The sequence below is a fragment of the Argopecten irradians genome, chromosome 15 (genome assembly GCF_041381155.1).
Source record: "Argopecten irradians isolate NY chromosome 15, Ai_NY, whole genome shotgun sequence".
Classification (NCBI taxonomy): Eukaryota; Metazoa; Mollusca; class Bivalvia; order Pectinida; family Pectinidae; genus Argopecten; species Argopecten irradians.
This window is the reverse complement of record NC_091148.1, coordinates 9,265,368-9,280,737: the sequence shown is the minus strand read 5'-3', so window position 1 is coordinate 9,280,737 and position 15,370 is coordinate 9,265,368. Positions and strand designations below refer to the sequence as shown.

General features: G+C 33.4%; 1 protein-coding gene across 1 annotated transcript; it reads left to right on the top strand.

Moving 5' to 3' along the window:
• Window positions 1-1,974: 1,974 nt before the first annotated feature.
• On the top strand, window positions 1,975-13,841 carry LOC138309549 (uncharacterized). The gene is made up of 5 exons (XM_069250785.1): window positions 1,975-2,195; window positions 7,508-7,753; window positions 8,809-9,193; window positions 9,755-12,022; window positions 13,105-13,841. Exons 1-5 carry the CDS (start codon window positions 2,133-2,135, stop codon window positions 13,164-13,166), a joined length of 3,024 nt encoding a protein of 1,007 aa, XP_069106886.1. The 5' UTR covers window positions 1,975-2,132; the 3' UTR covers window positions 13,167-13,841.
• Window positions 13,842-15,370: the final 1,529 nt, after the last annotated feature.

Genomic DNA, 15,370 nt, shown 5'->3' with positions numbered 1-15,370 from the left:
CAAGAAACTGAAGGCGTTATTTACGGAATTTGACTACAAGAATACCATTTTCGTTAATTGCTTGAAACAGGCGTTATTTCAGAAATGGCTTATTTTCGAATCAGACTTATTTTCACGTTGTTTTGTATGTAAGTTGCGAGTCAGCGATATTATTTTTGCGATTTATATTGCTCTATGTAATTGATTTTGTGTGGATGCGCGCGCATTTAATATTGAACTTACCTGTTCCAAAGCAAAGCTTGAGCCTTAATTTGATTGCGCTAAAATATGTATATTTGTAGTTTTTCTACTATTTTCGGGACATCTACAACGTCTTTGATGTTTTTTTACGTCAGTGACGGTAACCCGTGGGGTATCGAGGATGTGTTACAGGTTGGCCGCAGGAATGGAATCAATATCCCTTTTGCACATAAATTATGCGATTATATTTTCTCTAATTCCTACCTGACATAATCTTCCTCGCACTTCCATTAACACAGCTTCGTGTTTGGCCTCATGTTCAGGGCCATCATCAGTTATTCGCGTATTCCGCCTACATTGGGTTGCGGTATGTAACCAGAGCATAGTGAAGTTTAAGTTTCCAAAGGTGGTTGAGGGTTCGCGCTACAGTTGACCGATTCGCGAAATAAAATTTTCGCGAAATTTCGCGATAGAGCTCGAACGCGAATTGAAATTGATTTGATTTAAACATATTTTATTTGCACATTATATACAAATGGGATTAGACACAAGTTGTAAACTTATAATCCGTCTTCTCCAAATTCTTTGCGAATAATTGCAAAAAAATTGAATAACCGATTGTCAAGAAAAACCCAAATATATCACGGTATCTCACATTTAAGGAAGATGATGCAAGTCAGTATAAATTCCGGAAGAATATGTTCTTAATATTTATGAACACCAGAGAGATCTTTTAGTAAGAATGTGTAAAGTAAAGTGAAAAGTTGATGCTAATGTTAAACTTTTGAAGAAAAATAGTTGGATTAAATATAGAGGATCTTACATAACTGGCTATGTACATTATAAATATGTGTAATATGAAATTTATTAAACGAGTTCAATAAAGGATCATGGTATATCGATTCTAATAAATTTCATATTACATAGCCACAAGTGTAAGGTATAACGTCATTATTTCCTGTGAAGACAGAATGGTGTTATTACATGCGTGTCTTACAATAAACACAGAAATTTGATGTATTTTTCTAATTTTCATAGCGGCTATGAATAGCAGAAGCTATATAAATTTCCCATGGAACGCGTTTTCGTCAGTTGGCTGATTCATATAGTGACGAAACACTCAAAATATAACTATATGTATATGACATGACTGACGTACAAGTTATGCGATAAAACATAAAATGCATGTTCTTATGAATATTTAACATATAACAATATGAAAGATAATTGAAACATTCAGAATTAAAATTCAGCGATGGATAAAAACACACAGCGAAAAGATAAACATTTTGACATCTTGTAGATTGATCTAAAAGACAGGTTCTCCTGTTCTATTTATACACTACAATCCAATCATTGTCATCAATGTGCATTCATAAAAGACAGACAGTCCTTCTCTTTGACGTCACCTATTTTGAAGACTTTGTATGTTGCTTCCTTATCGCAGAATGACGTAGAAAGGACAAGGTCGGGGATATATTTCCCGTGCTTGAAATTTGATAAAGTCTTTGTGACATCTTAAATAACTCAAATTCTTTGTTTTTAATTGTTGAGTATTTCACACGTATTTATTGTACTACATCTTGTTTTTACTTTATGAATATGTCAAAGTGCCCTTTATGATACATTCTGTTCCGTTAGATGTATTCATACTACCGTAAACACACCAGAACGTGATTGCATTACCTAATTATCTCACCTGTATTTACCTGTATTTTTTTACCTGTATGATCCTCCCTTTACCTGTCGTCCATCCTCCAATCAACACACCTTATCAATCATTGGGCTTGAGATGTCAAACCTCTGCTAATGCATAATCATAAACTGACGGTGTGTGTATATATAACAATAACTGTACTGTGACGGGTTGCTATGTACTTTAATATACACTTCCCACTCCTACAGGACCGTAATAGTATTGTTTGGGGGGATAAGGATGATGGAGCCGTTGGATGGCGCGGGTTAATCTCCTACCAAATCGTGTGTTTGTGTCACCTATACTTCAAAGAACGGATGTAAGTATTGAACACTATGTGTTCTTTCTTCTACTTACTTTCGCGGCTATTAAGTTTCGTGATTTATATTTCAGAGAACAGTTCGCGAAGATTCAATTTGCGCATTGAAAAATTAAATAGAATTCCTATAAATACACATGATGTCGATGACAATTCGAGAAATAAACTTTCGCAAATTTATATGAATTGCGAAATCGCGAAAACAAATCGCTCGCGAAAGAAACTTAGTTTATGGTGTTGCAAGATGTAAATATTTATTTATTATGGAAGTTGCAGGTGTGCAATTAATTTGACGTATTTGCAAATAAATCAAAATTAATTAATGAGCCAGCTATATAAAATGTTAAGTTACCTTTACATGTATACTGTATGTGTACTTCTTTTAGCGGTATTTTAGATTTAGCGCAATTCGCTCTCACGCCATTGCGATAATTTGAGACCAGCGCCAAAATTTGTCCGAAATGCTATTCTGTGTAGATATACATAGTGAGATGTAGTTGTATGAATTTTAGATTGCTCTAATAAAGCAACACCTCCTCAGAACGCTTAAACTCAGTACACGTTAAGTTAATTATGAAGTTGCAGGTTTTTAGTTAATAGAAGTACATTGCAGATAGATATTTAAAGAAAGTATGAGCCTGTTACATCAAATTTGAATTGTTGAAAAAAAAATTTAGTGATGAGACATTTACCAAATGTAATATTGTATTTGTTATCAAGTGAAATATTGTGATCTATTGAAATTGGTAAAAGTTTTTATTACTTATTGACAATATCAATTTTATTCTCCATGAAACATTCCAAAATTAAAAAATAACTACAATAGGTTAATAGTTCAATGTATTTTTCATATGGAAAAGATTAACTGAATGTCCCTCTTTCATCCTTTCCTCCAAACATTTATTAATTATTGGGTCACTTCTTTAATGCATGAGATTGATTATCATAATTTTAATTCATTTTATGGCGGGTGTCGTCATTAAAATCTACTGGTTCATACTTTTCCCCAAGAAATCAGTACCTCTAGAACGACATTTTCACAATTTCGGGAGCAATCCTAAAATCTTAAAAAATTGATTTGAAAAATATTGAGACAAACTTTAATAACATACATATACTCTGAAAGACAGATTACAAACAACCATCCATAGAAAGAATTAAACCCTCAAACTTTTTGAAACATAGCAAAAATACAACATATAACATAGAGAAAATCGAATATCATAGGGAGGGTATATCATGAAGATATAGCTCGGATTCATTTTCAAACATCTATTAGCTTATTTTGACTCACATAATTATACCACAAAGTGATAGGAAATAACCTTATTTATAATTTTTAAAGTAAAATCTACATCTTTTTTTCAATTAATGCATTATCTTCAAAGGTAAGGCAGGCACATTTTATTTATAGACTTCCGTAATTATGTGACGTAACTAAAGCGTAAATTGATTACACATAGTTAATTGCTTGATTAATAATTTCATGACGGATATTCCATCTAATTACCACAACATTAATAATGCTTAGAATATGAATATTCATTTCGAAAAATATTGATACTCCTTCTTGCGGTCAAGCGTAACGAAAATTCAGAAATTAATTGCAATTCTACGATTACGAAAATATATATCACTTTGTATGCCTGCTATGTGGTTACGGCATTAAGGTGTTACGTTTTTATAATTGATAATTCGAATTAATTATTATAACAAGGAAGCATTGTTGAACATCCTAAAAAAGGTGTGAGACTATGACAGGTCTGTGGTTTACATTGCTTGACATGTGAAAAATTTTTAGTCGTATGAATACCATAACAGTTTTTTATGAGAATATTTTCTTAATGAGGGAAAAAATTAATAATTTTTTCAATTGTTAAGATAATTTGACAGTTACAGTACCTTTCTGAAATTGATTTGGTTTTCAAATCAGTAATCTTAATGAGGTAATAAATTAACAAAATGTTTTAATTGTTAAAATAATATGACAGTTATAACACCTTTATTAGATTGATTAGGTTTTCAAATCAATCGAATTTCTTTTAATGGATTAATAGCTTTCGCTCATCAATGGAAAAAAAGGGCATTTGGTTATGTGTTTCGAGACAAACTGCAGTCTATATGATTACGCTGCATTCATACGATATACATTGTGTGTACATTTCGATAAAAAAAAACATTCAGTTATACAACAACGAAACAAGTTCTGTGTTAATTATGCAAAGCAAAATCAAGTAAAACCAAACGAATGTCGATAATGGTTTAGGGGCGTTCCTTCATTTGGGAATCAGGAAAAAATCAATTTTAAAGTAAAACAAATCAATAATAAAAAGTAATCAACCCATTTTATAACGTCTATCAGTAAATAATTTATCATCGACTGGAGCGGAAAAAGGATGCAGCTTAAAAAATTATATCAATTCTCGCAGTATCATTTTATCATTATTCTTTTTTAGTATTAATGATACATCGGGTCACACCCATGCATTGTAAGGACTTTATGGTTTAAGAACTGTCAGTTAACTTCAAAATTTGATGTAGTGTTTAATGAAATTATATATTTTTCTGTTCAGAATAAATATCGTATTGTTGCTAATATTCGCGGGGGTTTAATTTTGCTAATTTCGCGAATCTATCCAAATTTGCGAAGGACAGTACCTCGCAAAATTTTATCAAATTCATGGTTTGACATATTCTTGCCTGTAGTATAAATATCTACAGAAATAATTCGCGAAAATAAACCCTGTGAATAAGTCTAAAGCAGTAAATCGCGGAATTTTACACCTGCAAAATTTAACAACTATATGTATACAGTAAACATTTGCCGTTTAGTCTTCTTTCTGACACTCTAAAAACAGATTCAACCGAAAAAATATACATTAAACAGCTGATATTGTTAAATATGTATAATTATGCAAGGTGATCAATTATCACGTCAACAATTAATATCCATATTAATAAAACAATTGATTATAATAACGCAATACAATTTATCAACCTACTGATTCCAAGGTGGGCATTTATTATGTATCATTGTTATCAAGAGACAGGCAACATTCATGACAAAAATGAAAATAAGTAAAAATTTCCTCGCTAAGTATTACATACAACGACATTATACTGATTTTAACCAGATTCCTTCATGTTCTGAGTAAATAATGTGTTTTATGCTCCATACTTACTATATTTGTATACAAATAAATTGACCATCAATCATGTCAGGCTGTTCCTTGGGGAAAGGCGATTCACTGAAATCTCGTTAAAGCGAGAATGTCTGCGATAAGGTGACGACGGGATTTGGGCATTATTCTCTTTAATGTAATTATTGGATCTGTAATTCATGTCACTGGATTAATTGGATTAATGAGAGGTATGGTTAAAATTATGAAACGCACAAAAAAAAAAAATTCGGATGGTAATATGACTACTATAAATCAACTCCTTTCGCGGATAATAAATATATCGATTTCATAAATGTTTGTAAATAATAACGTACTATTACAATTGAAGAGATCTTGATATTAATGCGCGTAGCAAAACTTTCGCAATTTTACATGCATTGATGAATTGGCGAAAGTAAGTTGATTTATACTTGTGTAATAGAAAAAGCATATTGGTGTTAATATAGCTTCTTCAATTTTATATTGGAAACTATTGTAGGTACACACTTTTCATTTAGACTTTGGGCAATTAAGCTACGAATGTTAAGGAAACGAGATTGGTGTATCCTTTACAGTAGAAATGTGTTTTGAACTATTACTATCGCTTTGAAAGAATTATGTGTTTGGTAAAATACACCAAAACTATTTACTTTGAACTTAGTTCCACTTTGTGAGTAGATTATATATATATATATGTTTGGTTCAAAACATTAGGAAAGGAATAAATCATATAGAAAGATACCTTTGAATATAATTTGTAAATACTGCAAAAACAAATACAAAACGGTTTTCTTACGGAAATTCTGGTTGATCCAAAATATACATCTAGCAATTAATTTGACATTGAACTTTTGTTCGATATCAAATTTACAACTAGTACTCAATTATAGATATACGGAACCCTAATGATACCTACTATAAATAAGCCATTCGCAAAACTAGTTATAAAAGTATCAACATATCACAATATTATTTCATTTCAACTATTTTAAATTGCCTTAGTGGTTTAAAACGATTTTTTGTAAATTATATTACTCTGTCGGTAGTATTCCTTTAATACGCTCTCAAATATACAATGGTCATAATGGCCTCATCCTTTATACTTGGTCGTATTTTCTTCAAACCTGCATTCTGTTTTATATGAAATAATCCGAATGTGGATATAACGATCGTGAGAGTAGCCCCCGGACCATCAAGGATGCCGTGACTTAACACCATCCTATATTATATGACGTTTTAACGGGCACGCGAGGACTGTCAGTTTTAAATGACAGGTCTTTCCTCTTAGTGATGGTTCCGATGACGTGAGCATAAATATAAATATCAATGAACTGATATAAAAGAACTCCCTTACCGGACAGTTCCTGCATACAGTTCATGTAAGTTAAAGAGTGTTAAAACTCAAGTTGATATACATTAATATACCACAGTATCGCGTGCGATTTTACATTGTCAGAATTAAATCGCGAATAGGTATTTCTAATGCGGATCCCGCGAATCAAAACTGCCGAGATAAAGAATTGTTTAACAATAACTCTATGACGTTTCACAACTTTACAACTTTTAAACAACTAAACAAATTAGCTGACATCTACAAAATAACCACGTTTTCAAAGGAAGGGCTCCTTTTCTTTGAAAGTGAAGGTCATGATTCGACGAAAAGGGACATTTTTTTTTAATTACGATGATAAACCAATTTATCTTCGCGTTCTCATGCCCCATTAGTATCCCTATTTTCATAGTGATTTAATTTCCGATTTATAAGACTCATATAATCCTGGTTATTATGTGTTTAAAGCATTTTCAAAACTGGACATTTTCTCGACTTCTAATATGAAATTTGTAATTCTATAGTAATGCAAATTCAAATGACATTTACCTTGGATTTCATATCACTAATAAGTTGCTCTTTAATGAGAATCATTAAATTACAACGTGATACCTGATAACTTTTGTGAGGGATTGTTGTTTCTATTGGTAATGAAATGACGTTTAAAGATGATATTCAATGTTAACGTCATTTCGTCGGCAAAATTACAAATAGTTACGTTCCATCACCCCTGATGTTACTTTACTCGCACAAACGTTATTGGGTATCGCATGGTACGTGACTTATTCGCATTTTTATAAAAAAACATTTCTACTTTTCAGAACAATATGGGGATGTCCCTGCTAACGGTACTAGTCCCTCTGACGTACTTACATTTCGGAAGATCGACGGTGATCGTTGTTAAACAGCCTCCACAGACCATCAGTCGAACAGTGTCAACACAGCGGCTAGGACAGCCTCCTTATCTAAATCAACATTTCCAAAACACAGACAATGTGTTTGGTATTAACACAGGAAATCAGCAATGGTCACAATCTATGGGAAGAAATAATGGCGTCAGAATTACGGTACGACCTGTTTCCGGTTCCTTTCTGGAAAGAGTGAGGGAGTTAGATCATCATAATTTCGTCTTTGCATATTACAGAGTTACCTCTCTTGCGAGTCGGTTTAGATTATCACAATTTGTGACGTCATTATTTTATGATAGAATTTAACGTCTTTTTCTCTGAAAAGTGTGACGTTACGCTCACAAGCACGTGACGTCACAATCAATACCTACCCGCATGGGGCAGATAATTTTGTAATGTGCAGACACAGAATAGTTACAACTGATAACAGTTCATAAGAAATTATATTTATAGTCGCGAGAAAGGTTAGAGACAGTCATAGCATTGTTTAGCGTAAAGCGATTTGTGGGGTCACCCCCACTTACGCTAATATAACTTTTAATAAATTTTATTAAAGTGAATAGTTGGGCAAAGAAAACCAGTCTAAATGCGTTCATTGGCCTTCCAAAAGTTCTCACATATTAATAGGACGGTCAAGTTCTGCTTGGTTTCCCAGTTCTGACCATTAAAGTAAAGAAAAGTTGAAAGCATTGAAAGCGAGGCTACGTGGAAATGTAACCACAGACATAGTGAGCCGGGAGGACGTTTTAGAATTCCCATACTTTAAATTAATTTCTTCGTACGCAGACAGATTTTGACGAGAGATTTTATTTTTCTATTTCATAAGAAATAATTCTGGATACATTCACACCATTTTTACCAACTTTAGCCATCCTTGCCCGACTGTTCACTTTAAACATTTAATATTATAGTAGTCAATAGTGTTTGGTTTTCACCTTAATTTCTACAATAATCCTATGTGGTGGTTACAATTGCAAATATTTTTATCGATGAAATTTAGATCCCAACAAAATTAGATGCTGTATCATGTCATAACTAACCTTCTGCATAATTCTTATGTAGAGTGGTAATTAATTAATTTGCATTACCAATAATTATGTCATGTTGTAATTTACATGGTGGATTTTCAAGTTAAATGTCGCCCATTTGGGTAGCCATCACAATTTGATTAAGTTACAATTTGTGTCATCATTTCGTTTTCTCATTCTAATCAGAGACAAAGACCAACCCAGACCTGGATTTCAGGACCACCCAGAGTGCGGTCAAGATGGTCCCAAAGTCACGTGAGCCAATCAGAATGGGTTCCAATCGAAAGCATTCCTAAGTCTAATAACCCATCGGAGTGGATTCACAGTGGAAATATTCCTCCTCAAAACCAATATATACCGGATGTGACGTCACCAAAAAGTTTACACAATCGCAGACGACAGATACTGAGTACACCGTCTAAAACAAAACGTCGAAAACAGTTTTCTACGAGAAATAATAGGAAACGACAGATGTCGGAGGACGAAGCCTTAAATCTAATGGAGAAATATGTTAATAAAAAGTTAGCTTTAGAGGAAAAACGACTTTCGGAGACGGAGCAGACGACAAAAGGTAGGAAAATTTTGAGTCTAAAAAGCAAAAGTAAACGTTTTGTGTATAGATATTCTTTACCCCAAAATTGAAATATTGCCTAGATAAATAATAAATAGATAAATAAAACAAATATGGGTGAATCATTACTGTAGTTCGCCAATCACATCCATCGATATCTAATCTCGACATTTTACCTTAAATTCAAAATTGAAACAAATTCACATGCATGAAGTTGACAGCTGAATAAAATAAAGAGCTACAGCTACGAGTTGACGTAATTAATCATAACTATGAATTGCCCCGAATGAAAATTTAACAAAAAATGACCAACTGTCATGGAATCATAATTTTGATTAAAGACTAATGATAGCGATAACATGTTGTTGTAGTGATTACTGGGTAACGTGTAACCTATATATCTGGAGATTTATTATAAACCACTATGAACAACAACGCACTTTGAAAAACATTAAGTATTGGATCGTAAAAAGCATTGCTAATGATGCAGGTCTTACAGAACATACTGTATGTTACAGTAATGTACATTTACCTTTTTAAAACTATTTTCTCCACCAGCAGAACCCACTCCCCAGCCTAAAGTTGCCGAGCCTAGCCCAACAGATGCTCTACCGCCAGCTCTGGATTTTCTATCCGGTCGTCAGTTTGGTTCTTCTACTGGAACTAAGTCACGTGATACCTTTATGCAGGATCCGTATAAAGATGTACAAAATGAGACGCGTCACCAACAACAAACTCCCCCTGCTTCCCCTAAGAATTCTCCTTCCTTTGTGCCAATTCCGGTTACCACTAAACCAAACGACTTTTACACTGATGCATATAAAGCTTTAACCGATGTCTTCCGGATGGCGGAAGCGGCGGCATTAAAAGATGTGAATACAACACCTTCTGTAATTCAACAGTTTCAAGATAACAATGAATCGAATTCAACAAATACGGGTGATAACACCCCTACGAATTTCGAATTTAAAACCGACGCTATGTCAACAACAGATACGTTAATGAACGATTTCTTATCTTTGAAGGGAAGCTTAGATTTTCTCGGCATTGATGGCCATTCTGCACATTTCACAACTCCTGACAATATACCTAACCCAGAAACAGAATCTTTTACAAAACCGGAAGAGGTCCCTTCGATACAATTTACAACTCCTGAGAATATTCCTATTCCGGAAATAGAATCATTGATAAAACCGGAAGAGCTACCAAAGGGAGACAACCAAACTTTCTCTGATTTACCTATGTATTCGTTAGAGGGAGAAGGTGCAACCACAACGAATGACACACTTAATATTGAACCTGTAACAAAACCTACAATTACAATAGATATTTCTACTCAGGAAACTTCTGTCCATGACAAACCCATGTCGCATTCCATAGACAATTTAAAAGTAAATAAAATTGAAAAGCCGGCACAAACAAAAAGTCAACTTCAAGATGAGACGGTAATTGAGCAACTGGAAAGTGTGCTTAATGCAAAACCAAAACAATGGGCCAATGACATACCAGAACAAATCCCACTACCTCCTCAGGAAAAGCCACTTGAATCCACAACAGAGAAGCCTCGTGAAAGAGAAATACGTCCATTTTATGATATATTTGGAGGACGTAGGCAACAACAAGAAATTGGTAGTTTAGATTTATTTAGTTCGGAACCTCCCGTTGATAGCAACCATCCATTTTCTAAAAGATTTAGATCCAGCACATATCAGCCGTTTGAAATCCAGAGTACCCAGATCAACACAAATGGTGGTATGATTCACGGGGATCCATCGTTTCATCATCCACCAAATCCACAACCAACCCAAAAACCGCCACATCCGCCGTATCACCAAAGACATTATCAAAATATTGATCAACAACCATATCCCGACCACCAGGGAGATACAAGATATTACCAACCGCTTGAAATCCCATATCCGGACAATAATCAAAATGGATTTAAACGTAGGCAACCAAGACCTCAGCAACAGGAAATACACCACATAGAAATATCTATACCGACTACCGACGGCGGCTGGGAGCATCATCACTCTAGTTCCATTTATGGTATAGATCCGTCCGAAACAAGACCGACACAATATGACACACATCCTGTTGAACAACATACGTTTGAGAGAAGGCGAGGACCAAATAGCTACAACGGGCAGACGACAGGACAGACGTCTTCATACAATGGGGCGTCATCGTGGGGCCAGTCTTCGTGGACCAATCCGGAGGGAACACAAAACGCTCCGTATGTAAATGAGAGACATAACCCAGATCCGTATGCACCAGATTACATGCGAAGATCGCGTCCTTCGCTATCACATTTTGAGAGACCAGAAGCAGGTATGACAGGCCAACAACGGGAACCATTGTCAAACAGTATCCCTGCACAATATAATGTAGGAGATGTTACAAAGACCACAACGGAAGAACCTCCATCAGAGTTCAGATCCAATAATCATAACCAGGCCGATCCTTGGCCACAAAGCCAGACTCATGGTTCATCGCATGGCGGGTGGAGCAGTCACCCAGGACCGCAGGGTTCAACAGGGTGGGGAGGGAGGGAAACGCATAGTAATGGCGGCTGGGAAAGACGAGATAATAGAAGAGCGAATAGCTGGCAACAGAATGCTCCAACGGAAATCTGGACAAGTCATAATACTGGATATGACGCACAGGGAGAGTATAATCAACAAAACGGAATGCAGGAGTATAATCACCAAAACGAATACGGACAGGAAAATACGCAATATGGGAATAACGAAGGCGGGAATCAGCAGTGGAATAATGGCTATAACGATTACCCGACACAGGAGGGATACAACAACGGACAGGTTATAGGTATGTTAACAAAACACCTAGACAATATGCTGTTAACCAACTTAATTTCGCATGAAACTAAATGTGGCGTATTTAACGAAATTTAAAAATGAATATTATCGTGTCAAACTTCCAAACACAGTAATATTTTACACATCTTTGCTTCCAAATTACAAAGTTATTAGTATGTTTTGTTTTAAAACCTGATTATGTTAAATTAGTTTGATATTAGATTTGATTTTTGAAATTTTGTTTATTTATATTCCTCTTGTGAGGGATTCTGTAGTATTTTGTCCCTTACCTTACCAACAAACAATATTTCATAATTCTTCAGGGTATTTTTGTATTCTTATTTTTATTTGTTTACTGCAGCTCATTACTAATTAGGAATCATGGTATTTGTATGTATTAATCGCGATTTTTTTCATTGACATTAATATAATTAAATTCAATTGGCTTATAAGTGTCTACATATAAATACAGAAGTCATTGTCTTTTTATATTAACACATTATTGTAATTATATTATCTGTATACAGGTATCTTTTTAATACGATCATCATTTCATAATTCTTTTCTAATGATTTGTATTCTCCGAATTTTATTGCTTCATCTTTATTATTTGTCTTCCTCGGTTTGATATTAAAATTCTTTTTAATCATATAAGCTGTACATGTGTATATGTAGTTATATTTCGATTGCCCTTTTTCTTACTCAATCATTAATATGGTTATCTTTTGAAATATTGCGATCAACGTTTTATTATTAATATTATTCGTTATTAATTCATTTTTATAATCTTTGTCTTTCACATGTTACTACATTTGATATTTTTATGAATCATACTATTTACATATGTATTTTTTTCATTTCGAATTCTTTTTTACTTCATCACTATTAAGATAATTTTCTAATAAATTACTCTCTCAGTTTTATCATTATTATTCATGTATATCTATAATTTTTTTATTCTCTCTTTTTTCTCTTTTGGTCATCATAACTATGAATACTTTCTAATAAATTGTGATCCCTTGTTTTATTATTATTAGTCATGTATTTTCATTCCTCTTTATAATTTTACGTTGTTTTTTTTGTCATTCACAGATTACACTGATGGTGAAGGAAACGGGGGAGGTAACGATGATTCTGACGAAGATGACAGATGATAGGTGATAGATGATACTTCTCTTTGTCCCTTACTGTCTATCTCATTGCTATTCACGGGTCATACAAAACCGATTATATACATCATCATAATAATCAACAGCATCACAAACCTCGTCAAAAACAATATGGATGGTATCGTCACATCCGAGTGATTCCGAATTAATATATAGGATTATGGTCCCACCTGAGCGGCTCCGAATGGACAAAAGTACTTCCTGACCTATTGACCTGGATCATATTGTGGTTAATTGAAGATGGGTTCCTCAAATGCGTGTGTGATATTTGTTCTCGTTAAAATATTTAATTATTTCAACTCTGAATACGAAAATTCGTCATGTAACTTTCAGTTTGAGCGGAATGCTTTGTTTATTTCAAAGATGTACATGTACATGTTCACTGTGTCAGAAGCGAGTCTTTTCGCACGTTCTATGTTTGTTGTAAATATTTGTTTTATTTTATTTTTGACTTAACTAACGTGATTTCGAAAATATACTACCGAAATTATGTGTTCAGATTCATTGTCTTTACGGCAAAATTAGTAGAAGTTATTAAATAATTAAAAAAAATAACTGTCAATGGCCATCATAATTATATTTTGTATTACGAGTTTCGATTTTTGTCCCTCTCCATTAAAAACATTAAGGTGATAATGTTACATGTCATATATATTTATTTGTAAAATTAATTAAAAAAAGAAAATTATATCATAGTAGATTTTATTCATATATTGCAACTTGACTTTATGGTACTAATGTAATATGATTTCCTATTACTGTATTTTATAGATTGAGTTTTTGCGACTTAATCGATGAACAATGAAAACGCGAGTAAATAATACCATGATAATTACATTACTCATTTTGACGATCAATCCACAGCACAAAAATGTTTGTCATTTGTTTTATTTTTCCCTTTCTTCTTGCATAATTGTTAGTCTACCATATATCTATTTTATGTACGAAATGTGTTTGAATTTTTTTTTAAAGTTTGTTCTCAGGAGGAACTGCTAATGTAAATAGTTTAATTATAAGTATGTACGCCATATATGTTTTATGAATTTAAGGGACGCAACCCCTTAGACTTATCGTTATTTGTTAACTATCATCGTCAAAAACCATGCGTGTCCTCCTAATGTATCATCTAAAGTAAATTGTTTTTGTTTTATTCTTTTTAAGGAGCACCACTTCTATCATTTATTTGTTTTCTTTTCATACCAGTAGATGCTATAAACTTTCTCTCGCAGTTACTAAATTTCGCGATTTGCATTTCAAAACAAGTTTGCGAAGATAAACATTTGCGGATTAAAAAAATAAATGGAAATGCTTGCTAATAGAAGTGTTGATGATATCAATTCGCGATGGTCAATCTTCGCGAATTTGCTTCTTTTACGAAATTCACTAAAGTAAATCGGACGCGAAAGAAAGTGGATTTACAGAACTATGATATAAAATGTCTCTGCTTCAATGATAATCTTTGTGTGATTATCTAAAAAACACAACGACTATTTCTATTATTATGTAGAATGTTATAAATAATAAATGTATAACGATGGCAAATGTTAATTCTAGCCTTATAACCCATTTTATGTGCCACAATACAAAACTCTATTTGTCTTCAGGAAATATAACTCCTGTCGACTTCATATGTCGTTATAAAGTAATTACATGTAACTGTTTCTGTCATAACATCATGTCCTGCTCAAGAACCATAACTCTAACGGACATATCACTAGCACACAAATTGTCATGACAAACCAATTAATACAAGCAAACTATATAAAATTGGTTAACACATCATGCATGTTATTTTGTAAAAAATATCCTTAAACGTTTTAAGTCAAATCACATGGACATGTTTTGAAATGAGCCAGAATTCCCGGTGTATATTCCAGGTTGCTTATCCCCCACAAAACGCGTTTGCGGGGATATTAAAATTGGGCTCCGTCTGTCCAAGAATCTTTTCTAGGCTATTACTCCAAAACCGTTTAACGAAGCTCCTTAAAACGTTCTGTATATATCAGACAAGCGCCCTAGTTGTGCTTTTTGCTTTTGCGGACCTTTAATTTTTGAAATTTTTTCTGTTACCAGGCAAAAATAGTAAATACCAAATTACAGTTTCTTTTTGTTACTTGCTATTTTTTTCTATTTACAACACAAGTATAAATTTTAAGTTACTGAATCATTAGATTAACATAGATTTCTTA

What these genes read in the sequence shown, in the direction of transcription:
- LOC138309549 (XM_069250785.1), top strand. Translation starts at nt 2,133, where the DNA reads ATGGCGCGGGTTAATCTCCTACCAAATCGTGTGTTTGTGTCACCTATA. An exon ending in CTATACTTCAAAGAACGGAT is followed by an intron (nt 2,196 to 7,507) that starts GTAAGTATTGAA and finishes TCTACTTTTCAG; the next exon opens with AACAATATGGGGATGTCCCT. An exon ending in CAACAACGGACAGGTTATAG is followed by an intron (nt 12,023 to 13,104) that starts GTATGTTAACAA and finishes TGTCATTCACAG; the next exon opens with ATTACACTGATGGTGAAGGA.